This window comes from Lepidochelys olivacea (assembly GCF_965140295.1).
Source record: "Lepidochelys olivacea isolate rLepOli2 genome assembly, chromosome: 9".
In the NCBI taxonomy this organism is placed as follows: domain Eukaryota; kingdom Metazoa; phylum Chordata; order Testudines; family Cheloniidae; genus Lepidochelys; species Lepidochelys olivacea.
In genome coordinates, this window is record NC_140419.1 from 49264892 (window position 1) to 49288603 (window position 23712).

The 23712-nt window shown below is 43.5% G+C and overlaps 1 protein-coding gene across 3 annotated transcripts in view; it reads left to right on the forward strand.

Annotated features, from left to right (window-relative positions):
- The first annotated feature begins 1138 nt into the window (after window positions 1-1138).
- Window positions 1139-23712, forward strand: part of VPS8 (VPS8 subunit of CORVET complex) — a 223278-nt gene continuing 200704 nt past the window's right edge. For all 3 annotated transcript variants that reach the window (XM_084638357.1, XM_084638358.1, XM_084638359.1), the window contains exons 1-6: window positions 1139-1627; window positions 5920-5988; window positions 7417-7547; window positions 9745-9838; window positions 17212-17244; window positions 18388-18442. In XM_084638357.1, the coding sequence (XP_084494483.1) occupies window positions 1481-1627; window positions 5920-5988; window positions 7417-7547; window positions 9745-9838; window positions 17212-17244; window positions 18388-18442 (529 nt within the window). In that variant the 5' untranslated portion in view covers window positions 1139-1480. The remainder of the gene's footprint in view (window positions 1628-5919; window positions 5989-7416; window positions 7548-9744; window positions 9839-17211; window positions 17245-18387; window positions 18443-23712) is intronic.

The following is a 23712-nucleotide window of genomic DNA, read 5'->3' on the forward strand; positions in this document are numbered from 1 at the left end:
ATCCTGGGTTGTGGGTACTACCCATTCCCAGAGCAACATATGTCTGGCTGTTAAACTTGTCAGGCAGGGGACTCTTTGGTTTGTGGAAAGATGAGCCAAAGATGCCATGGCCTGTCCTGCAGCGCATTTTGTGCTTGCAATGCAGCCAGCTACATTGGCAGGGTCTGTAAGGTATCCACTATCTCCAGCAGGGGAATATAGGCCCGGGACAGATCCAAACTAGCTGTCAGTCTGGACCCTGTGTCAGATTTTGTTTTCCTTTGTTTGGTCTGCTCAAACTGCCAGGAGACTGGATCATGGGTGGTCTGACTTAGTGGGCAAAGCAGCAGCCAGGCCTAGTGGGTGGAGAAAGGGTCAGAACCCGAGTTAGAGTCTGCATGTCAGAGCCAAGGCAGCATCTGAATCAGGAATTGAAGCCAGGTCTCAGAACTAAAGTAGGGGTCCAACTACCAGATCCAAGGGCAAGACAGTCAGGAATTGGAAGCTCAGAACTGGGTTATCAGATTCTGAGGCTGCGACAGACAGGCCTGGAACAAGAGCAGGGCAGGGTCTAGGCTGCAGCAGGCCAGAGGAGCATAGGGAGGTATGTATTCTTAGGCAGCCGGCACCCTCGTGCTGGGTTTAAGAACAGACCTGCTGGCTTCCTCAGCCAATCAGGTGGGACAGTCTGTCAAGTGGCCTAGCTGGTGCAGCCCAGCTGTGCTCCTTAGGCCCGCAGGAGAGCAAGGCACAGATGTGCAGCGTCCTGAGCGCTTCACAATTTCTTACCACTCCAAGGCTGTGCAGTATCCTGCCCTGCCTCGGCGCTGCGTGGTGCTTTCCCCCGCGCTGCTTTCTGCGCGGAGGGCTCCCCCACTAGGGCTGGGCACTTTCCTATCCCCCACCCGGCCCTGCACTGCGCAGTGGGGACCCCTCCGCCACCGGGGGAAGGGCAGGAGAGGCGCGTGACTCGGGTCCCGCAGGGTGGCTAGGTCGCAGGAGGCCAGCGAGCCGCAGCTATAGGCGGCGGGCCCTGGCGGTGGGGCGTGACTGTAAGGGGCGGGGAGAGGCGCATGAGCGCTGCTGCTGCAGCAGCTGCTCTTTGCCCACAGAGGAGGCGGGCGCGCGCGCGCGCATGCGCACTGTGTGTCCACTCCGCGGGATTGGTGCCGGTCGCGGGGTTTCTGGAGCCCGGCCGTGGCTGCTGCCGGGCGCGGCGCTTCCCCCGTCACAGCGGCGCGGCGCCTCTCTTTCCCCCGGGCCCCTCGTGCTGCTGCCTGGGCCGCAGGCACAGCAACCCACCCGGCTCAGACGCTGGCCGGGTCGCGGGCTCTGCTCACCGCCGCGCCGTCTGCGGGCGCGCGTTAGCCAACGTCCCAGCGCGCCCCCTTCGGACGCGGGCTCCGGCGGCCGCCCGGGGCGAGCCTGAGGGAGGCGGCGAGCGCGGTTCGTAGCGGCCGGTCCTTGGCTGGGCGAGGCGCAGGTGCCGGACGAGCTGGAGATGGAGCCCGAGAGCCTCGGCGCGGAGCAGGGCGCCTCTCTCCCGGGGCCCGCCGACGAGCTGGGGACGCTGCTGGGCCAAGATGCCGCGCTGCCGAAGCTGAGCGGCGGGGAGCTGGACAGGGAGCTGGAGTCCAAAAGTGACCTGGTGAGGCTGGGTTTGTGACTCCCCTGGGGTAACGCTCTGCGTGAGGCGAAGCCTGGGCTCTGGCTGCTGGGGGCACCTGACTGGGTGGGGCCCGTGTAGACGAAGGGAGAGGCAGGAGTCTCCGCTCGGGCTGTGTGTTTACTTCCACTTACATCTGCGGCTTTCGTGTCCCGTAAAAGGTTTGGGTTTGGTCTAAGCCACACGAGTCTTCACAGCTGTTTTATTGACGTGTGTGCGCTTCTAGGGTACTAGCCTGTGCTTTGGGGTTGGCAATGCCAATGTTGTGTTATCCACAGTGGATCCGGGATACTTGAGAGAGGTGGTGAGTGAGGTGATATCTTTGACTGGACCATCTTCTGTTGGGGAACAACTTAAGCTTTCACACCCCACAGAGTGCTTCTTCAGGTCTGGGAAAGGAACTCGGGGTGTCACAACCGCTCGGTACAAAGTGGAACAACAACAGGAGTACTTGTGGCACCTTAGAGACTAACAAATTTATTAGCGCATAAGCTTTCGTGGGCTACAGCTCACTTCATCAGATGTATAGAATGGAACACACACACACACGTTGGAAGTTACCATACAGACTGTGAGAGGCTAATTAGTTGAAGATGAGCTATTATCAGCAGGAGAAAAAAACTTTTGTAGTGATAATCAAGATGGCCCATTTAGACAGTTGACAAGAAGGTGTGAGGATACTTAACTTAAGGAAATAGATTCAATATGTGTAATGACCCAGCCACTCCCAGTTTCTATTCAAACCCAAGTTAATGGTATCTAGTTCGCATATTAATTCAAGTGCAGCAGTTTCTCTTTGGAGTCTGTTTTTGAAGCTTTTCTTTTGCAAAATTGCCACCCTTAAATGTTTTACTGAGTGACCAGGGAGGCTGAAGTGTTCTCATACCAGTTTTTGAATGTTATGATTCCTGATGTCAGATTTGTGTCCATTTATTCTTTTGCGTAGAGACTGTCTGGTTTGGCCAATGTACATGGCAGAGTGGCATTGCTGGCACATATCACATTGGTAGATGTGCAGGTGAACGAGCCCCTGATGCATTAGCTGCAATAATCGCAATAATAATCGCGATTAGGTCCTATGATGGTGTCACTTGAATAAATATGTGGACAGAGTTGGCATCGGGCTTTGTTGCAAGGATAGGTTCCCGAGTTAGTGTTTTTGTTGTGAGTGGCTGGGTCATATTGAATCTATTTCCTTAAGCATCCTCACTCCTTCTTGTCAACTCCCCCCTCCCCCCCCCCGAAGTAAGCGCTGCCCTGCACCCTGTCAAGGTTCCTTCCCCACTCTGAACTCTAGGGTAGAGATGTGGGGACCTGCATGAAAGACCCCATAAGCTAATTCTTATCAGCTTAGGTTAAAAACTTCCAAGGTACAAACTTTGCCTTGTCCTTGAACCCTATGCTGCCACCACCAATCGTTTTAAACAAAGAACAGGGAAAGAGCCCACTTGGAGATGTCTTCCCCCAAAATATCCCCCCAAGTCCTACACCCCCTTTTCTGGGGAAGGCTTGATAGGAATCCTCACCAATTGGTACAGGTGAACACAGACCCAAACCCTTGGATCTTAAGAACAATGAAAAATCCATCAGGTTCTTAAAAGAAGAATTTTAATTAAAGAAAAGTTAAAAGAATCACCTCTGTAAAATCAGGATGGTAAATACCTTACAGGGTAATCAGATTCAAAACATAGAGAATCCCTCTAGGTAAAACCTTAAGTTACAAAAAGACACAAAAACAGAAATATACATTCCATCCAGCACAGCTTATTTTATCAGCCATTAAACAAAAGGAAATCTCTAGCATGTTCTAGCTAGATTACTTACTAACTTAACAGGAGTTGTAAGGCTGCATTCCTGATCTGTTCCCGGCAAAAGCATCACACAGACACACAAACACTTTCAAATCTGGAGGTGGGGGAACAAAGGATCTTGTCCCCTCATTGGTCATTTTGGGTCAGGTGCCAGCGAGGTTATCTTAGCTTCTTAACCCTTTACAGGTGAAAGGGTTTTGCGTCTGGCCAGGAGGGATTTTGTAGCACTGTATACAAAAAGGTGGTTACCCTTCCCTTTATTTTTGACACACCCCAACCATCTGCCTAAGCCCTGAACTCCCTCCCACACCTGAACTGCTGCTATTGCTTGCCCAAGGGCTGCCTGGCTCAGACAGCCCCGAGCCAGCCCCACTGGCTGCTGAAGAAGTCACGGAAGTAACGGAATCTCTGTTACAGACACGCAGCCTTAATTATGACTTTAGTATGATGAAGTTTAATAATTTTTTTCATTTTATCTTTTAAAATATATTGTTAGTGCTTATATGTAGATGGCAATAGGGAGTGCCAAAGCTGCCGTTTGTACTGGATTGCCAAACTGTTCTTAAAAAATAAATGTAAGAAATGTTACAAATGATTCCATTTCAGTGTACAAACCAATTATCTACAGAGCATAAGTTCAGTTTACTTTTGTTTAATTGTGTTAAGAATTGTTAACATTATATGACCAAGGGGACAGTGTCAACTTGGAAATAACATTTGTCTTAAAACACCATAATTATAAGGAACACTTACAGTAATTAAAGTTTTGAGAGAAATCTCTCTTCAATGTATTGTATTTTGTGCATTTGATAAAGTAGGTATACTCACATTCACTGTTCTGGTGGTGGGCAAAGGGAAAAATGACTAGCTGAAAAGCTCTTTTTAAACATCACCAAGGAAGCAGAAAAAAGTTAAGGATTTAAAATAAATATTAGGCCATACTACTCAAAGTTACTGTCAGAAACTGGAATTTCTTGATGAAAAATTGCTGAGGGTAAAAGTTGATTCAAGAGTGTCTGCCATATTCCCTCTCCTAGGATGTGCCCCAGATGCTGCTGGGCTTTAGATCCCTTCTAGAATAGCTGTGCCCAATGTGTAAAATCAGAATAAGTCTTCCACCTAGTCTGTCTTGTCTATTTAGATTTAAGCTCTTTGGAGTAGGAACTGTCTCTTAGGGCTTGTCTACATGGTGAAATTTTCTGGCATAACTATACCATTATAATTGTATTGCTGTAGCTATGTCAGTATAACTCCCTATGTGGACATTAATTCTGGAGTGAGCATTCACATGAAGAGTTGTCAGTACAACTATAGCGATAGAAATATACTGGTATAACTATAGGGCAGAGGTTCCCAAACTTTCTTATTGTGTACCCCCTTCCAGATCTGCCATCGTACCCCTGCCCTTCTCATCATTGATGCTTTGTTCTTCTTAACACTACCTGTCTTTAGCCATCTGTCCATATTCCACTGTTATGTACAGGTAGTTATAGCCCGACATATACAACTGAAAAAAACCACCCTGAATAAGTTCTGAGCTCAGGCTGGACATTTGCTGGGCAACTGAATCCATGCTGTACGGTGATTGGAGGTGAGGACTCTGTACTTCAGCGTCTCTGTGTTCTTATTGGTACATCTTGAAGTAAATTAACTACGGTATTTAATACAACAAATTCCCACAGAGTTTTAAAGCTTCGTCTGAGTAGCCTATTATGAAAATACAATAAATAAAATCCACCGTTACACAATTTCTTCCATGTACTCCCCAGAGATGTCTCGCATACCCCCAGAGGTATGCATATCACAGTTTGGGAACACCTGCTTTAGTGTGTGAGCAATACCTAACACAACAGGGGCATGATCTAAGTTGGAGCCTCGAGATACAGTAGAATCCCTAGTTTACAAACTAAGTAGTTTTTGAGGAGTTAATGAAATAGAAAAGCTGCTAATTGAACCTCTTAAATATAGTAGGTATGGCACACTGGATTGCTTTCTTGTCCTTCAGACCACTGCAAAGCAATTTTGAGTGCATTGAAGGCATCTGAATGTGAAGGTAGAGTAGAACTTCAAAGTTATGAACACCTTGGGAATGGAGGTTCGTAATTCTGAACAAAACGTTTTGGTGGTTCTTTCAAAAGTTTACAACTGAACATTGACTTACTATAGCTTTAAAACTTTGCAGAAGAGAAAATGCTGCCTTCTGTTTATTTTTTTGTTTAGTAGTTTAACACAGTACTGTATTTGGTTTTTTTTTGGGTCTCTGCTGCTGCCTGATTGTATGCTTCTGGTTCCAACTGAAGTGTGTGATTGACTGGTCAGTTTGTAACCTGAAATTCTACTGTACATCATGCTCCAGTCTGTCTTCAGAAAGTTGTGAAGTACATTCTGGGTCTGTGTAAAAATGTGTTTGGAAGGTGGAATAAAGAGGCTAAACTCAATCTGTTGTTTTTCTTTTTTATTTAGATAGATGACAAAGAGTTTGATATTCCCCAGGTTGATACCCCTCCAACACTGGAAAGCATATTAAATGAGGTGAGTACCTTTTTAAGAGTTAAGAAACCCAGTCATATACTGTAGTGTTCCAAAATATTGAAACAAACAGAATTGTTCATATTAATAAATTCTCTCTAAATTACAATGAAATTGAATATTTTGTCTTTCTGTGGTTGTCAAAATACACAAACTGTGTAGTAATTACTCTGAACCCAGTGTGATGCACTTAGATTTTGTGTTTTCTACTCAGATGATGCCATCTTATATTTCTAAGATACTTGTATTTTTAGAAAATATTTACAGGTAGGTAGAAACACAATTGGGCATACTTGTGAATAGATACGTAGTCACAGAACACTAGGTATGTAGGTAAATGTTATAAATGGATAAATACAGTTTGATGCAATATTGTGTTGTCATTTGATACAGAGACTACTCTTGTAGTATTGTTATATCTAGGCACCAAAATATTGTTTGTGTGCTCTCTGTGTATATGCATAGTGTGTATATATGGTGGCATGTATTATACATCAGTGCATGTTGCAGCAGTTAATTGGGTGAGTAGGGCAGGTTCATTTATATCCGTGAATTTTTGTGTGTTGTTTTTCAGTATATAGATTCCCACACAAATAACTTTGGGAATGGTAAGGTTGTTACAATCTTTCTTCCTCTCCCTTACAAGAGCAAGAGTCTTTATATATAAAAACAATCCCCCCCCCACCTTCAAATATTAAAAAATGGAGCAACATCATGTTTCCTGAAGGTCTAGAGCCAAGGCATACGCTGAGACTTACTTTTAGGTAATTTTGTTTTTACTGTGGATCTCTGTAGTGCCTCTGGCCTTACTTTGACACACAGCTCCCTAGATTTATCCTCAAGATCTGTGGCTCAGTTTGGTTTAGTGTTTTGTTTTTATGTACTTAAATTAGTAGGTTTTATGGCCAGAAGGGAGCATTATGATGATCTAATCTAATCTGCTACATGATATAAGCCAGAGAATTTCACCCAGTGATCCATGCGTGAAACCCTATAGCTTTTGGTTGAACTAGTGCAAGTCTTCTAGAAAACTGCCCATTCTTGATATTAAGACTACAAGTGGTTGAGAATTTACCGTGCCCCTTAATAATCTGTTCCAGTCTTAATTATTTACCTTTAAGAATTGGCTTCTTATTTCCACTTTGAACATTGACTGCACGTTCTAGACTCTGGCCCCTACATCTTCTGAGAGTCAGTCCCTGTCAGACTCCAGCAGTGGGGATCTCCACTAGTAACACAAGTACTCCAAGAAAAACTGGTTACCCCTTGTAACTGGCATCTTTCTGGATGGTTGTTTATAAAGCACTGTGGCTCCCTATATGTTCTAAGTGCAAGGAAGCGTGACCTTGGCATCAACAGCCTGAGAACTCCATTAGAGGTGACTCATCTGTTTTGTCTGTCATGTTTACCAAATTGTTGCTTTTCTTTCAGACTGATGATGAAGAGGAGTCTTTCGTTCTTGAGGATCCCTCTCTTTTAAACATTGATAATATTGACACTCACTCCTATGACACATCTTCCTTGGCAAGCTCGGACAGTGGGGACAGGACGCACTCGAAAAGGTAACTGATAAGTTGGGCAGTTCTAAATCTCAAAGATGGTGTCAGAAAGATGTGTGTCATGAGTATTGGAACTGATTTATCATATTTCACTGAGCACCACACAACTATATTTTCTGACCTACACTCAAGTCTATTCAATCCATGGGATTAGTATGAGATCCAATGGGACAAGCTAGCAGGTATTGAATTGTAAACTAGAAATGTGGTCTACTATTCAAAAGACATTTAGAACAATATCAAGCAAAGAACCACCCAAACTTCTGTGTTGAAATATTTTTCATATAAAAGAACCAGTTTTCTCAATAAAAACCTAATCTTTTTGTTATCTTATTGGGGGGAAAAGCCCACCATTAAGAGGAAAATCCCTCAATATACTTTTTGTAAACTCTGATAGGATCAAACCCCAGTGCAGGTGTTAAAAATGGATGATGTGGACAAAGAAAAGTAATTCTGCCACGGGCTACTTCTTCCTAAAGGATCCACTAGACAGAAAGATAGACATTTTGCACCATGGCTCTTTATATGCTGCAGTGGGCTGTGAAAACTTGCAGAACTGTGTACCAGAATCTAGACTTTCATGGCTTATTTTAAATTTAAAAAATTATCTATTGTGATTGTAAAGAAAACCTTCCAAATGTGAACAGTGTAATTGATGAATTTGTGTGTAGACATCCAGAAACAGTGTTTTTTGAGAGTATGTGAACTGTTCCCTCTCTTTAGTGGAGTGTTAACTTAATCACGGTTTAGAGGGCAACATTGTATTGTTGATTATTTAACCAATTTAACGGCTGATTATTTGTACCAGATGTTCTAGCCCCACAATCCCAAACCACTCCTGGTTCCTTCTCTGGGGCCAAAAGTTCCAGCTGCCCCCTGAAAATTTGCACAGTGCAGTGGTTATTAATATAAGATTAGATGAAAAATGATTGGGGCAAAATAAAATGATTTGAATGTAAAGTCAAATAAGATACAATGACATACTGGCTATTTTCATAGGTTAAAAACAAGTTTTTATCAAATTCAGTTTGCCTGAAGTGTTGAAGTAGTATTTCCAGTTTGCTGTACAGAAGTACTGCAGAAACCACAAGGCCTTGCTGCAGGCTTTAGGCCAAGCTAACTTCAGGGTACGTGGTCTTTGACAATAGCCATAAGCCATACTAAAAAAACATAGGCACCTATTTTTTGAAAATCTTAACAAAGTCCACATGTGAGGTCCTAAATGTGTGTCCTCACTCAGAAGTGCTGAGCACCCAGGAGTTCTCAAAGGCCATTTTTGAAAATCTGTGTATATGTAGGAATTTACAGTTAATTTATAGCATCACAATGAGGCCCTGTGTCAGTGGGGCTTTATTAGTACATTATATTGTATATACAGTAACACTTTAATAAAATATGCTTGAATTCGTTTATGGGGAAAAATAAGTTTCCAGTTTTACTGTTCTTGGCTGATTTAAAAACATTGTTAACTTTCAAATCAAATGAAACTGTTCAACCTAAGAGTTCAATTAAATTTTAAAATCTGTGTTAATGCATAACACCTATAGTTAAGATTGCCTGGCTGTCCCTATTCTAATGGGCCATGTTCAGCTCCTTGTAATTTCTCAAACTTTCACTTTTCAGGCTGAAACTTTCCATATCTAATCTCTGCCCAAGGGTGGTGATTATTAAATAAAAATGAGCAGGAACATTTCAGCCATTTTCAAATATGAAGTGTGAAAATAATCATTTGCAACCTTTTATTAATAGTTCTGATGTTTCAGTGTTTGGCGAGGAAATCATTTGAATTGGAGAGAATTCTTAAAAGCCTGAAAATGATCTTTTTGGAGGGCTGTTAATATTTGGTCAAATTGAAGGGTTAACAAAAAGACAAAGCAGACACACTAACTTTTTAACAAGGCAGGTTTTGTATTAAAAATCTCTTTCCCTTTGGTTTTGTGCCTGTGTGCATCAGAAAGTTGAATGGATTTCTCACTTGACATACAAGTGCTTGTGGAATCTGTCTGACAAAGTGGGTACAATTCAAGGCAGGGGCCCAAACCTCACTCCATATCATTTGTGAAAATATGTTCCTGCCTCTCTCATTGCATGATTTGGATAGTGTGTGGTGAATGAGGTGATTGCAACTGTTAGTAACTTTTTCCTATAAACTCAGATGGTAGGATTTATTCTGGACTAACAACGTTTTTACTCTTCTTAGAAAGAAAAAACTCCCTGATTCTTTCTCTCTTCATGGATCGGTTGTCCGTCTTTCTCTTCTGAAAGGAATTTCTGCCCAAATAGTATCTGCTGCAGTAAGTGTCTTATTCATTACAATGAACAGGAATGAGAATATAAATTGGTAAATAAAAACAGTAGCTACTCTGGTAAGAAGTGTGTAGAGTTCTACTTCATCAGTTTCACACTGACAGGTTTCAGAGTAACAGCCGTGTTAGTCTGTATTCGCAAAAAGAAAAGGAGTACTTGTGGCACCTTAGAGACTAACCGATTTATCTGAGCATAAGCTTTCGTGAGCTACAGCTCACTTCATCGGATGCATCATCCGACGAAGTGAGCTGTAGCTCACGAAAGCTTATGCTCAAATAAATCGGTTAGTCTCTAAGGTGCCACAAGTACTCCTTTTCTAGTTTCACACTGTGCGCTCTTAGCTTCAAGTAATATTCTGTACCTCTGAGCTTAATGAAGAGGCAAAGGAGTGGTGCATTGAGTCAGGAAAGCTGGTTTCTCGCAGTGCTCATCCACAGCCTCTGGAAGGAAAGTGAGTCCCAAAGGAAATGGCTGTTAAAGAATTCATCTCAAAGAAAAAGTTCAATGAAATATAAACCTGTGTGTTCCAGTCCAGTCTAATCACTACATCTAGTTATAAAGAAAAGTAAATGGCTAAAGTATGCTTAAATAAAGACAGATCAGAGGGAACTCCCCCATGACAATAGTAATGATATGAAGACTGAAAATATCACCTTTTCATTAGGAAAAAAGTTTATGAACCACTGAAGGGGAAGGGGTAACTTTTCTTGAAATCTCTGATTAACTAAATAGTAGGAAAGCAAGCTGTTGTGCTAACCAAATAGACTTGCCTTGCTGTTCTGAAACGTACTTAGAATGTTTTCTGCCAAAAAAAAAAAGATTCTTTCAGCACTATTTTGCTTCATTAAATGGATGATGATACTGAATCAGCTTATGGTCTGACTGATCCCTGCCCTTATAAGCCTCATTGGCTATAATGCATGCATCCACTTTTTTACAGTCTTAGTCAGATGGACTATATTAACTCTGACCTCAGTCTTGCCACATAAAACACAGTATGACTGTACTGCTACACTGACCCAGAGGAAGTGTCTGTCTGAGATCAGAGTTAAAGCTGCTTGTTTTTGTGGGTTTGAATGTATGCCAAGTGGGATGCTATATATTGGAAATAAAAGGGAGTTTTGTTTTGGTCATGACTGTCATGCTGTCTGGAATGGCTCATAACTGTGAGTGCCTGCCTCAGGGCAGACTGTAAAAAGCAAGGCAGACACCCCAGACTGGTAGTATCTGTAATTAGATCTCACCAATCAAGTACCAAATGTGAACTCCCAAAGTACTTCAGCAGTTTTATAAGGGAATCGCAGACAGTCCTGTTAGACGCTCCAGTCTATCGTGCCACCAAGGCAAGTAGTGCTATGTGATAAATGGTCACTTACCTGGAATATTTGTGATTTTTGGTGTTACTCTCAAGAGACCAGTCACCCAGGTAGATTTACATCCCAGGTCTCACACCAAAAGCAATGCTGGCAGCCAGTTCTATAGTATGCTAACTAAAGGTTTATTAGCTAAGAAAAAGGAATGAGAGTTACTGAGAGGTTAAAGCAGGTAAAAATATGTACAGATGAGTTGCAGTCTAATTCCAAATGACAGTAAAGATGTAGTAATCTGCAGAGAGAAAGGAGCATGTTTTGCATTTTTGATCATCACACACTGACTGATTGCCTTCAATGCACAAGAATTAGCACATTCCTGTTAGTTCTTAATTTGGATTACACAAGGCTTCTTTCTTATTTGATGGGTTATTTAGTTACAAGAATATATAAAATATAAATGTTTGCTATTACATTATAACAGGATTCAGATAAGTGAAAACAATGCATGTAATATCCAGTTAGTTTTTTTGAAGTTTAAACACCAAATGCATTCTTATGCATTTAACTATCACTTCTGTATTAGTATAAATACAAGTGAATTGGCTAGCTTCCAGCTGTGAGTTTGACAGTTCTCAGCTGATGCCTAGGCTTTCGCATGATCTGGCACCTGGTTTGCCAGTGTTAGTGATGAGCTAGAGTGCATTGAGGTAGCAAGATTTAATTTTGTGGTAAAATATGTTAGTAATTATCCACACAGATTCTACTCCTGGTGCATGTACACCCCATGTGCATGAAATCAGTTTTAAAAAAAAAAAGGAATGTCGGCTGTGGCTGCTCCCTTGTGCCCTCCCGGCCACTGAAGCCGAGGACATAAGTGGTAAGGCAGCTGTAATTGTCACTCAGTTCCATCGTGCCATGGGTGGTAAGAAGAAACACTAGTACTGTCTGTGTCTTCGAGCAACAGTTTCTCCTGTCTCACTTGTGAACTCGTTTAGCTTTCTTAAACTTTGGTTTTTATTTATTTTTGTTCATCTTGGTGACTTTCAAGTCTCCCATCTTTAATACCTGCCCCTCATGCAACTCCACTGTGCCCACTAATGATGTGCACTGCAGATGTCTCACCTGCCTGGGAGAGGGACACAACATAGCATTGCTTGATATGCTAAAAAGATCCTCAAGAACAGAGAGACAAGGCTGCGTTATTCTTGATGGAGATGTCCATGCAACCCCAGTCTATTGTCCCCAAGAAGCCTGGGAAAGCTCAACTGCTCCTGTTCTCAGCGCTGGCTAGCTGTGGTACCACCTCTACGTCTCCTGCATTCTCCTCCCACAGATGGCATTCAGGCACCAGGGAGAGGGAGAAAAGAAGCACCACTGCAGTCAGGACGTCAGATGCAAATTTGCCGTCCTTCATTGAGTATGAGACTCAGATCTTCTCAAGCTCCCTCTGCTAGGAAGTGCAGCCTCGAGCCCTGCCCTGGTGCGTTGGCATCAACGACGACTCCATTCCAAAAGGACTGCGGTGCTTCTGGCATGGCGTCTGCACTATGTGCTCTAGCACCAAGACCCTTGGTGACTACCACCTACCACATCACTGAGCACTTCCTTGGCACTGCTGTCCACTTGGTACCAAACATCCTGGTATTGGTGGAACTTTTCATCAGTCTGGTACCAGTCTCCTTTCTTGGACCATTTTGAGAGACGTCTTGAATCAGCTGTCTACTTTGGCTTTGTTCCATCTGGTACCGTGCAGACCTGATAGCCTGGACAGGACTGCCTCTCTCTGGAGGAGACCTATGTCTGCTTGTCCTCACTTGAATGCACTGGAGGCTCCTCTACCTCCAGATCCCGATCTCCTCCCTGGGTGAGACAGTGGGCATTTAGTGGACAGCCCAGAGAGTACTATAAAGATGAACATAGTAGATTCCAAAGAGCATCTTCGTCACAATATCCTCTACAGTTTAACAACTCTGGCCATTATTGGCCTCCCTTGGGCATGAACTCCTACTCTGGAAGAGACCCACTTCTTTTGTTTCTCAACCAATACCCCCTTCTCTGAGGAAACAATTTTAGCCTCCTCTAACTGCTCCACTTTCCCAAACACAGCGGAGGAGTACTTCAGTTGGAAAGACCAACTTTCTCCTGTCCAGGAACCACCAACCTCCTCAACAAGCTTCCTTGGCTCTGGGTGAAGCTGTTAACGTATCTTCTTCAGTCTCACAAGATGAGTTTAAAATTTTCCAGGATCTCCTCAAAGTTCTCAGCAATCCTTTTGGACATTCTATCTGAGATAATTCAGGAAGAAAAAAGGTAAATTTTTGGATGTTATCCACATTGCAAGGTGGGCTGAATAGCAATGCTCAAAAATGAGGGTGATCTTTTGCTGGTGAAGGAGATCTGGCATACTCCCACCTTCATTCCACCTACCTCAAAGCAGATAGGAAATGCTAGCCCCCCTGTGAGGGGATTTGAGGGTTTCTTCCAACACCTGACACCTGACTACTGGTGGTCCAGGAGAAATCTAAACAAGAGGGAGCTCCGCCCCCAAAAGTGTACCGGTTTGGCCACAATGTCTATTCTTGTCAGCCTCCAGTTGAGGGTGGCTAATTATCAAGTTTTGCTTTCAAAGCTTGATTTTTTTAAATTTTCTTTTCCTCCTTTGGGAGCGATTCTCAAACCTCCTGAACAATTTGCCACAGGAGAACACTAGGAGGAGTGAAGACCTTGATGGTAGAGGTGTAGCTGGCCACCAGGACCTGCTTGGATATGGTGGCAGAGACCATGGCATCTGGCATTGCCATGAGACCTGCTTCCTGGGTCCAGACACCTGAAATCCAATGGGAAGTCAAAACCACAAGAGGACCTCCTGTTTTGAGGTTACCGATCTTCTCCATCCCCCCCAACCCTACAGACAACACATCAGTCTTAAGTGCACTAAGGCAACTCTTCAACCATCGGGCCTTTGTGTTCCCACATTGTGTTTTTACATCACAGAGAAATCAGCAAATCCAAGTCAGTCCTACACATAACAGTTTTCTGAGCCTCCATGCAAGAGACAGAGGTTCCACAGACATTGCTCAATCCTCCTCCATCCCACGTGCTGCACCTCCTTAAAGAACTGGTTTTGATGTGAGTGTTGAGAGCCTGGCAGAACGTTTTATGGTTCGTCCTTTCCCCATCCACCCCTTTTGAGAACCTTCTTCCTGAGGAACTAGATGAGAATAACCTCAGACCTGTGGGTCCTCAAGGTAGTTAGTCAAGGGTATTCCATTCAGTTTCTGCCTACCCCCTTCCCCATCTCCTTTCAGGGAATGCTCTCACAAGTGTCCTTTTTTTGGAACAGAAAGTGAACTCCTTAATATGACTTGGAGCTGTGGAGGAAGTACTTTTGGAATTAAAAAGAAGAGGCTTCTTTGGAATGAAAAAGTAGTGGGAATAGAAGAAGAGGGGTTGAATTTCCATCCTCTACCTTGGACATCTCCATGTCTCCGTCCGACATTTCAGATTCCATATGGTTACTTTAGCTGCTGTATTCCCCTCCCTGGATCCATTGGACTGGTTTGTGGCTCTCTATCTTTCACATCTCCATTCACCAAGCTCAGATTTTTGGTTGGGACCTGTCAGTGCCAGTACAAGGAGTTACTGCCTTTTGGCCTCTCAACATTTGCCTCTGTCCATCGCCGCCCTCCCCCAGTCCCGTCTTCACAAAGGAGTAGCTGCCCCTCTGTGCAGACTGGGAGTACAAATGTAAGTATGTCCTTACCTGTAAAATTGGCTTGTTCAGGGATTCAAAAAGTCAAAAACTTCATTTATGCAGTCCTTTGTTTCTTCAGCTCCCTGAGTCTCAGGGTCAACAGGGACAAGCCTTCTGTGACCCTGACCTAATCTATACAGTTTATCTGGGCTCCAGTGGACTGCAAGTCTGCAAGAGCTTATCAAATGAATAGTGCTTTCCAACCATGGCAGATTCTATCAACCAGCTCTGCAAGTACCCTAGAACACCAGCGAAGTCGTGTCTTAAACTCATGGGATGTATGGAAGTGTGTATTTATGTTGCACAGCATCTTCACCTCTAGCTGCTAGAAAGCTGGTTGAAATCCATATATATCCACCCAGAAAATGCGGCATGGACCAGCTTATCACTGTCCCTGTAGAAGTCCCCATCTTTTTAAAACTGGTGTACAGATCCGTTCCAGTCTCTCTCTGTTGCCACCAAGATAGTAATAACAGGTGCTTCCATTTTGTAGCGGGGAGCTATTTTGGCCATTTAAAAGCCCAAGGAAAAGTATGACTGTTTGAGAGCTTGCCGCATATGAACGTATGGAGTTCAGGGCAATGTGACTCACCTGCAAGGCTTTCTTTCCTCTTCTCTAATGTCTCCCTGTCCATGTAGTCACTGATGACACCACTGTGAATTACTACACCAACATGCAGGGAGGGGCAAAGTTATCTCCACTCTGCCAGGAAGTGTTGCATCTGTTGGAATGGTGCTTAGTCCACCAAATCACATGAGTCTATTCCCCTTCCTGGACTGTGAAACACCTTTGCAGATTGTCTCAACAGGACTTCTGAAAGAGTTACTAATGGTTCCTCAGCAATTCTGTTATACACAGCATCTTTCTGAAGTTGGGATAGCTGTTGATGGGTCTATTTATGATGTATAAGAACAGCAAGTGTTGGGCATTCTGCTCTTGGGGGTACGGAGTAGGCCCAGGTTTGCAGATGGGTGCATTTCTCCTCCCATGGCTCCTCTGTACTTTAGTGCATGTTCACACAATCCTCAGAGTTCTCAAGAAACTCGGGCAGGACTTGGACTGTGTCATCTTGATAGTCCCAGCAAGACCCAGACAGTTTTGGTTCTCAGGTGAACTTTTGTGGACCCACCCATAACCCTACCTTTCCTTCCCAACATACTTTCTCAAAATAAGGGCCGGTTACTGTACCTGAACCTGGCTTCACTGCATCTGACTGTGTGGATGCTGGCTGGATTAACCCCCCCTAGAGAGAGACCGTTCATCTGAGGTCTAGGAGGTCTTCCTACAGAGCAGGAAGCCCTCTACCAGACTCACTTGTGCTGCAAAGTGGAAAAGATTTTCCATCTGGGCTTGATTAGGGTACACGTGGTGGCCATCTTTGCAGATTACTCATAGGTGCAGGGTTACGTTATGTATGTTCACCCTATGGTATCAAAATTTCTCAAGGGTCTCCCACATTTTCACCCCAGTCTAGGAGACTCCCCCTTTCTGGGATTGTGACTTGGTTCTAACTGGTCTGTTGGGGTACCCTCTTTGAACCGATGGCAGCCTGCTCTCTGTACCTTATGTCCACACAGATGCCATGATCTGCTCTACATCCCTGCTAATCAGGGTCCCGCTTTCTGGGATTCTTATTGGCAAAGGAACTGAGTTGTGATTGAGGCTGCCCTGCCTTTTAAGCCCCATCTTTAAGGGGCACAAAGGATATTGTTATTAAAAAAAGAAAAATACAATCTCGCATGCATGGGGCAGATGTGCACCACGAGTAGAATCGGTATGGACAATCCATCTCAAAGAACCATAGGGTAAGTAACGGTTCTTTTCATTTAGTTTTGTTTGAATCTTAATGCTGGTGCAGCTGGTGATTTTTCGACTTCTATTAAATTGCATTAATAAGAAATGCAGTTGAGCAATCTTAACTGAAAGTGAATATTTTTCATGTGGCAGGCTAAAGCTAATTGTGTATCTCGATCTTTTTTCTTTGGAGTGGGTGCAAATAACCCTCTTCACTTTGGGGGGTTTAAATTTCCCATAGAATCATGGGGTTCTGTACCTATTCCCACAGCTTCGCTCCTGCCTTCTGTGGGACAGTTCCACAGGCAGGACCACACAATGCTGCTGGCGTAGTCTCCTCATTGTCGTGTTGGTGCTGCTATTGGAGCACTGTGTGTATGAGACGCAGCACAGAGCGATTCTCCAAAAGTGCAGCTGTACTGACTGAACAGAAATGTACACAGGGAAGGAGCCCTGCCTCCTTTTACTTTATTAATAATGACTTTTCTGTCACTGTAGGACAAAGTGGATGCTGGTTTACCTACTGCAATAGTAAGTACTGAAAGAACTGTAAAGTACAGTATAGTAAAACGTCCTGTTACATCTGTGGTCCATCCCTCATACTCCATAGTGCAGTATTGAAACTTTGACGTTTTCATCCTATGCCTTCTCCCAGAAGGTGACATTGATTCACACTCAGAATCTTAAGCATGCAGGGCAGAAGGAGTAGCCTGAGACACCTCACTTATTGCAGTGGAGTTCTACCCTCTTCCCTCACCCCCACTATTGTCACGTTGAGGGCAATGTCATTTGGGAAGCTTCTGTTGATCACCTGTCCCACAACTTTCTACCTTTTTTCAGACCATGACCAAGGCTCATTAGGCTATGGCTACACTACCGAGCTTACAGTGGCGCTGCTGCTTGTGCAGACGCTCTAAGCTGATTGGAGAGAGCTCTCTCGCCAACATAGCGCTGTCCACACCGGTGCTTAGGTCTGCGTAACTTACGTTGCTCAGGGGGGTGGTTTATACGGCTTAAGCTGTAGTGTATACGTGAACTTAGGCACTAATATTTTCCCATTGTATGTGAGGTAAAAGATTGGCAAATGTCAATGCCAAGTTTCCCTTGATATATCCTCCTTACCAGTCGTCATTTAGACAGAAATAAATAATTAGGGCTACGATTTTGTCTTGGATATTTTTAGTAAAAATCAGGGACAGGTCATGGACAATAAATCAATCAGTCACGAAGGTTGTGACCTGTCCTTGACGTTTACTAAAACATCCCTGACAAAATGAGGAGAGAGGAGGGTCCAGCACCCTGTCGCACTCCCCCGCCCCCGCTGTAGTGACTGGGAGCTCCAGGGACCCCGTTGCCCAGTGGCTGGGAGCTGGGAGAGGGGTCCCCCTCCAGGGTTGGAGCTGGGCGGGATCATCGCAGTTAGGGAGCTGTAAAATTGTATTTTAATAGCAGTCTTGTGATGGGTGGTTGATACAGATATTTTGAATTGTATGTATTTGTTACTTGTCTGTGGGAAGCTTGCTGTAATGTACACTGCTGTCTAGCTTTCTAAAATGGTTTTCCCTTTGCTTATTAACTTCGGTCAGCAGCAATAAAGATGCTGACTGGGTTTAAATCATGGACTTGTGGCAGTTCAATATTTCAAAATTTAACTTTTCTCCATGTTCTGTTCAGGCAGCGTCAAGTCTGATAGCAGTGGGGACTTCCCATGGTTTGGCATTAATTTTTGGTAAGTTAAAAATATCCTTTTGGTGCCTCTTTAGCATTCAGATCCCATTCTGAATGTCATATTTTAATATTTAATTTATATATTAAACATTAATTCATTTTAGTAAAGAACTGTACAAAATACAGGGTCATAAACGTGACAAAACACTCAAATTGCTTTAAAAAATGGCAAGTGTCCATTCTGTCATTTGTCTATTTTTTCCTATAACTTTATAACAAGTTGTGTCAGGTTGACTAGAGTTCACACAACAGAAATCTCATAGGCCTTCTGGAATGTTTCCTATCTTCTAAGCAATTGTTATTATAGAAGTCTCTTATACTTAAGGAAAATTCCTCATTTTGGTTTAACAGAATGTTAAGGCAATATAAACAAGATCAGCATAAATTTGTGTCACAATGTTTATCATCTTTTTGCTAGGATTTGTCCTAATTTTTCAAATAATAGATTCCTTGTTATCAGATTACATCCTGACTTAAATGTTGGCAGGACATGTTAAGTCTAACAATGTAATACATTTCTTAGCTATTACAATTGCTGATTTATAATCTTATTGGACTGATTCTCAAGGTGAGAGAAGTCTGCTATTAAATATTTTGGGCTGAGGATAAAATCAAACTTGAACAAGAATTGGTCCTACTTGTTATATTCTCAATTAAATGTAAACTGTAATCTAAAAGCCAAATTTGCATGATTTACTTTGAGTGTGAGATACTTTTGAAGCTAGCAGAAGTAACAGTACTCTATCTTCTCAACCATATCCAACCATACCAGTGGAAATTTGCATGTGGTGTTCTGAGGTACTAGCAGACTAGTGGTAACTAGCGCACAGGACTGGGAGCCAGGAATGGCTGAGTTCTCATCCTGGCTGACCTTAGGAAAAACTGTGCGTTCCCCATATTATAGCTGGGAGATGCTGCTAAGCATAATTCCCTGCCTTACAGGGATATTGTAAAGATCAGTTTACATCAGTCGGATACAGTGCTTTGAACCTGTAAAGCACTATATATGTGCAAACTACTTTGTTCCTCCTTTCTCTGTAAAGAAGAAAAGAGACAATCAGTACAGAGAATGTTTCCATACACCCCCATCCAAAGCACAAAGGAAAAGACAGAAGCAATATCTATAAAATCTTGGAACAATATATATGTAATACTGCTTCAAAAACATCCAATCATTTACAAACTCTTTAAGGCACATCAGAAACCTTGCTGTAGTAAAGTGAGATAAAGTTGTCTGTCAAACTACAGTATCAACTTTTAAAATGTAGAATTTGGACATTTAATGTTACATTAGGGGTTCTTCAAAGGTTTCTCCTCTGTTTACCATAACTTCAGCATGACTGGCATTTCTTCTCCCACGATTCAAAATCCACATAATCGTGGACTTGTAAATCATGTGCAAACACTTTAAGACATGTTCAAAACTCTAACAATAAATACATTAGAAAGTTGACAGTCTAAGCATTATTAAAACAGATGTTGTTATCTGGTTTGCTGTTCAATGTCACAGTGGAACGTGAAGATGAATTATGTTCTTGGGTGCCTTGAGGCAGGCTCCAGAACATGAGGTGGCATGAAAGTGTTAATTATTCATTGATTCTTAGGCCAGAAGATGTGTTTGAGCTACATTATGTGTCATAACCATAAGGGTAGCCTAAAATTCCTCCTTACCTGTAAACGGTTAAGAAGCTCAAATAACTTGGTTGGCACCTGACCAAAGGAACCAATTGGGACAAAAGGTACTTTCAAATCTGGTGGGGGGGTGGGGGTGGGGAGAGAGGGTTTGTTTGGGGTTCTTTGTTTCTGTGGCCGTTCTCTCTTGGGACTGAGAGGGGCCAGACAGAAATCCATCTTCTACAACCCATCCTAATCCAAGTCTCCAATATTGCAGCCAGTATAGGTAAACTAATCTGCCTTGCCTGGCTTATCTTTTGTTTTGCTTGTGAATTTTCCCTGTGCTAAGAGAGAGGTTTATTCCTGTTTTCTGTAACTTTAAGGTTTTGCCCAGAGGGGAATCCTCTGTGTTTTGAATCTGAATACCCTGTAAAGTATTTTCCATCCTGATTTTTACAGAGATGATTTTTACTTTTTTTTTTTAAATAAAATCTTTCTTTTAAGAACCTGATTGATTTTTTTCCCATTGTTCCAAGACCCAGGGATTTGGGTCTTTGATCATTTTGTAACCAACTGATTAGGATATTATTCTCAAGCCTCCCCAGGAAAGGGGGTGTAAGGGCTTAGGAGGATTGCTGGGGGAAGAGGAACTCCAAGAGGTCCTTTTTCCTGGTTCTTTGTTAAATCACTTGGTGGTGGCAGCATACCTCAGTCCAAGAACAAATAGAGATTTGTGCCTTGGGGAAATTTTTAACCTAAGCTGGTAGAAATAAGCTTAGGGGGTCTTTCATGCAGGTCCCCACATCTGTACCCTAGAGTTCAGAGTGGGGAGGGAACCCTGACAGTATGTCTTTTAGAAATCAAGTTGGATGTGTTTAGCCTCCAAATGATGAACAGTTTACCACATTTCTTGATAATGTGTTCTAGTGACTAATAATCCCCATGGTTAAATGTGCTGCTTATTTCCAGTGTGAAGTTTGCTGATTTCAGCTTCCTGCCATTTTTCTTGTTATGCCTTTGTCTGCTAATTTAAAGGAGCCCTTTAGCATCAGAAATCTTCTCCCTATGTAGGTGACGTAGACTGATCAAGTTGCCACTTAATCTTCACTTTGATAAGCTAAGTGGACTGAACTTCCTAAATCTTTTAGTGTTATGCAGGTTTTCCAGGCCTTGACTCATTCTTGTAGCTCCTCTCTGAACCCTTTCCAATTTTTCAGCATTCTTTTAGAGTGTGGACTCCAGAACTGGATACAGTATTGCAGTAATGATGTTGCTAATACTGAATACAGAATATCTCCCTCTTACTTTCTATTCCCTAGTTTATATATGTGACATTCCTCAGGGTACAATCTAGACAGGTGGACAACTGTGTCCCCTCAATTCTCCAATCTGGGGTACCTTTTACACTGCTTCACTGTGAGAACAACCACTCCTGGTCTGTCCACACATAGCCTCCAGCATGTAAATATCATCATCATCTTTTGTATGGTTTGGGTAGGTAGCAACAACTACAAATTTATATCTAAGTTTTGATAGCCAGCACATTGCTGCAGCGGTGAGCTGGTGCATGTCCTTCAGGCTCCCGGCAAAAGAATGAGAGACATTCAGTTCTTCTTTGAGAGGTGTCCCTGTGGGTGCTCCACTGTAGGTGTCGGTGTGCCCCTGTGCTGCCGTTTGGAGATTTTTACAGCAGTACCCTTATCGGCCGCACATGCACGGAGCCTGCCTCACATACTAGTCTTGTCTTAATAGTGCGCATGTGTGGCCGAACTCCTCAGTTCCTTCTCTACTGTCCCCGGCCGGAGTCGGACCTACAGCAGACTCGTTAAAACTTTTTCTCTTACCCATTCTACATCCTTTTTTCCCCTTACTTTAGCACTGTAGTTACTAGATAAGTTCATCCCTTTTAAAAAAACAAAAATTGTTCCCGCTTGTTCCTCTTAGTCTCCAGCCAACGCTAATATGCCTGGTTCCCCAGGATTTAAGTGGTGCACTGCATGCAGGGACGCCATCCCTATGTCGGATGGTCACTCCCAGTGTATAAAATACCTGGGGGGGGGGTCCCTTATTCCTCAAATGTGCCCACTGTTCCAAATTAAAATCCAGGGCCCATAAAGATAGAGAACTCCGCCTGAAAATGATTCTTGGGCAGAAGTCACTCGGACCTGCTTCTGATCCAGGTATGGGCTCCTCAGTGAACTGCAGCCCTCCTACCTCCAAAAAGGACCAAAAAAAACCAAAACAAAAAAACGCCTGCCTCCCTCACCCAGAAGGGAAACATTGCGAGAAAAAAGGTTGCTGAGCAGGTCTATTTCTTCTATGCAGACCTTTTCTCGGCTCAGCACCTTTGATGTGCTGGTTCCCCCAGCATCGCGCTAATTCCGCCTCTGGCTGTGGTGACAGCCCAAGTTCCCGGTGCCGAGGCTTCAGGCTTCAAGTTGCCTGCCTCTCTCCTGGCACCGTCTGGCACCGCAGTGGGCACAGTGCTAGCACAGAGGACCTTACCAGAACAGACCCGGGCTGCGCTTACCTTCCCGGCACCGCTGACCTCAGCGCATGCATTGAGCGCTATGGTGTAGAGAAATTCGGTGCCGAACGACCCTCCAGTGCTGCCGGCGCTCCTAACAGAGGGTTTCTCTCATGCAGACTCTCCGGCACAGCAGTTCATTCATTCACCCGACCTACAGGTGTCACCTAACCTACAGTTACCTCTACTTGACACCTATTTTTCTCCAGACATTTGCATGCGGTCCAGACGCCTGTCTCCAGCTGTATCTCACTTTTCTAGTGAGGAGGAAGCCATAGCGCAGGGAGACTTTTCACCATACCAGTTCTCCCAGTCACAGAGCCAAATCAGCACTGGTCACAGAAAATCTAGGTCTTTGTTCATCAAAGACCTCCCTCCCTGGTATACAAACCCATGGATGGCACCACCTATGCCTTTCCCCGGTCAGTGGCAATATGGGGTCCATGAGCACCATATAAGTGATTCTACTATGATTGCCAAGATGCCAAAAATAGGAGCAATGCCACCTCGCTACCACCAGTGCACATGGCTATGAATGAGACCCAACAAGCAGCTGTTACTCCACTCTTTGATAAACACGCTACACATGCTTCCCCAACCCTTGTGGAGCCCATATCCACACAAGATGAAGCTGTACTGCCTTCCCACCAACACTGTCAGATGATTTTTAAAAAATTTCAAGACCTCTTCAAAAGAGTCACCAATGAGTTGAGGATTAATCTGGAGGAAGTTTTCTGAAAAGCAGTATGAGTTGACTGACATCCTGCAACCTTCCTCCACATCCAAGATTGTCTTACCTATAAATCCAGCCATTATGAATCCTGCCAAAACCATATGGCAGACACCAGCTACTAGCAGATCTACCTGTAAGTGAGCTAACTGGAAATATTTTATTCCTTCCAAAGGGTCTGAGTTCCTTTTTACTCACCCAGCGCCAAGTTCATTGGTAGTAGAGGTAGCTAACCAAAAGAACAAACACCAGTTCCCAGGTCTACCCCAACTGGTAAAGACAGTAAAAGGCTGGACCTTCTTGGTTGTAAAGTGTATGCTTCATCCACATTACAATTCTGGATATCTAATTATGCGGCTGTTCTGGCAAAATATGACCACAGAAATTATGAGAAACTCAT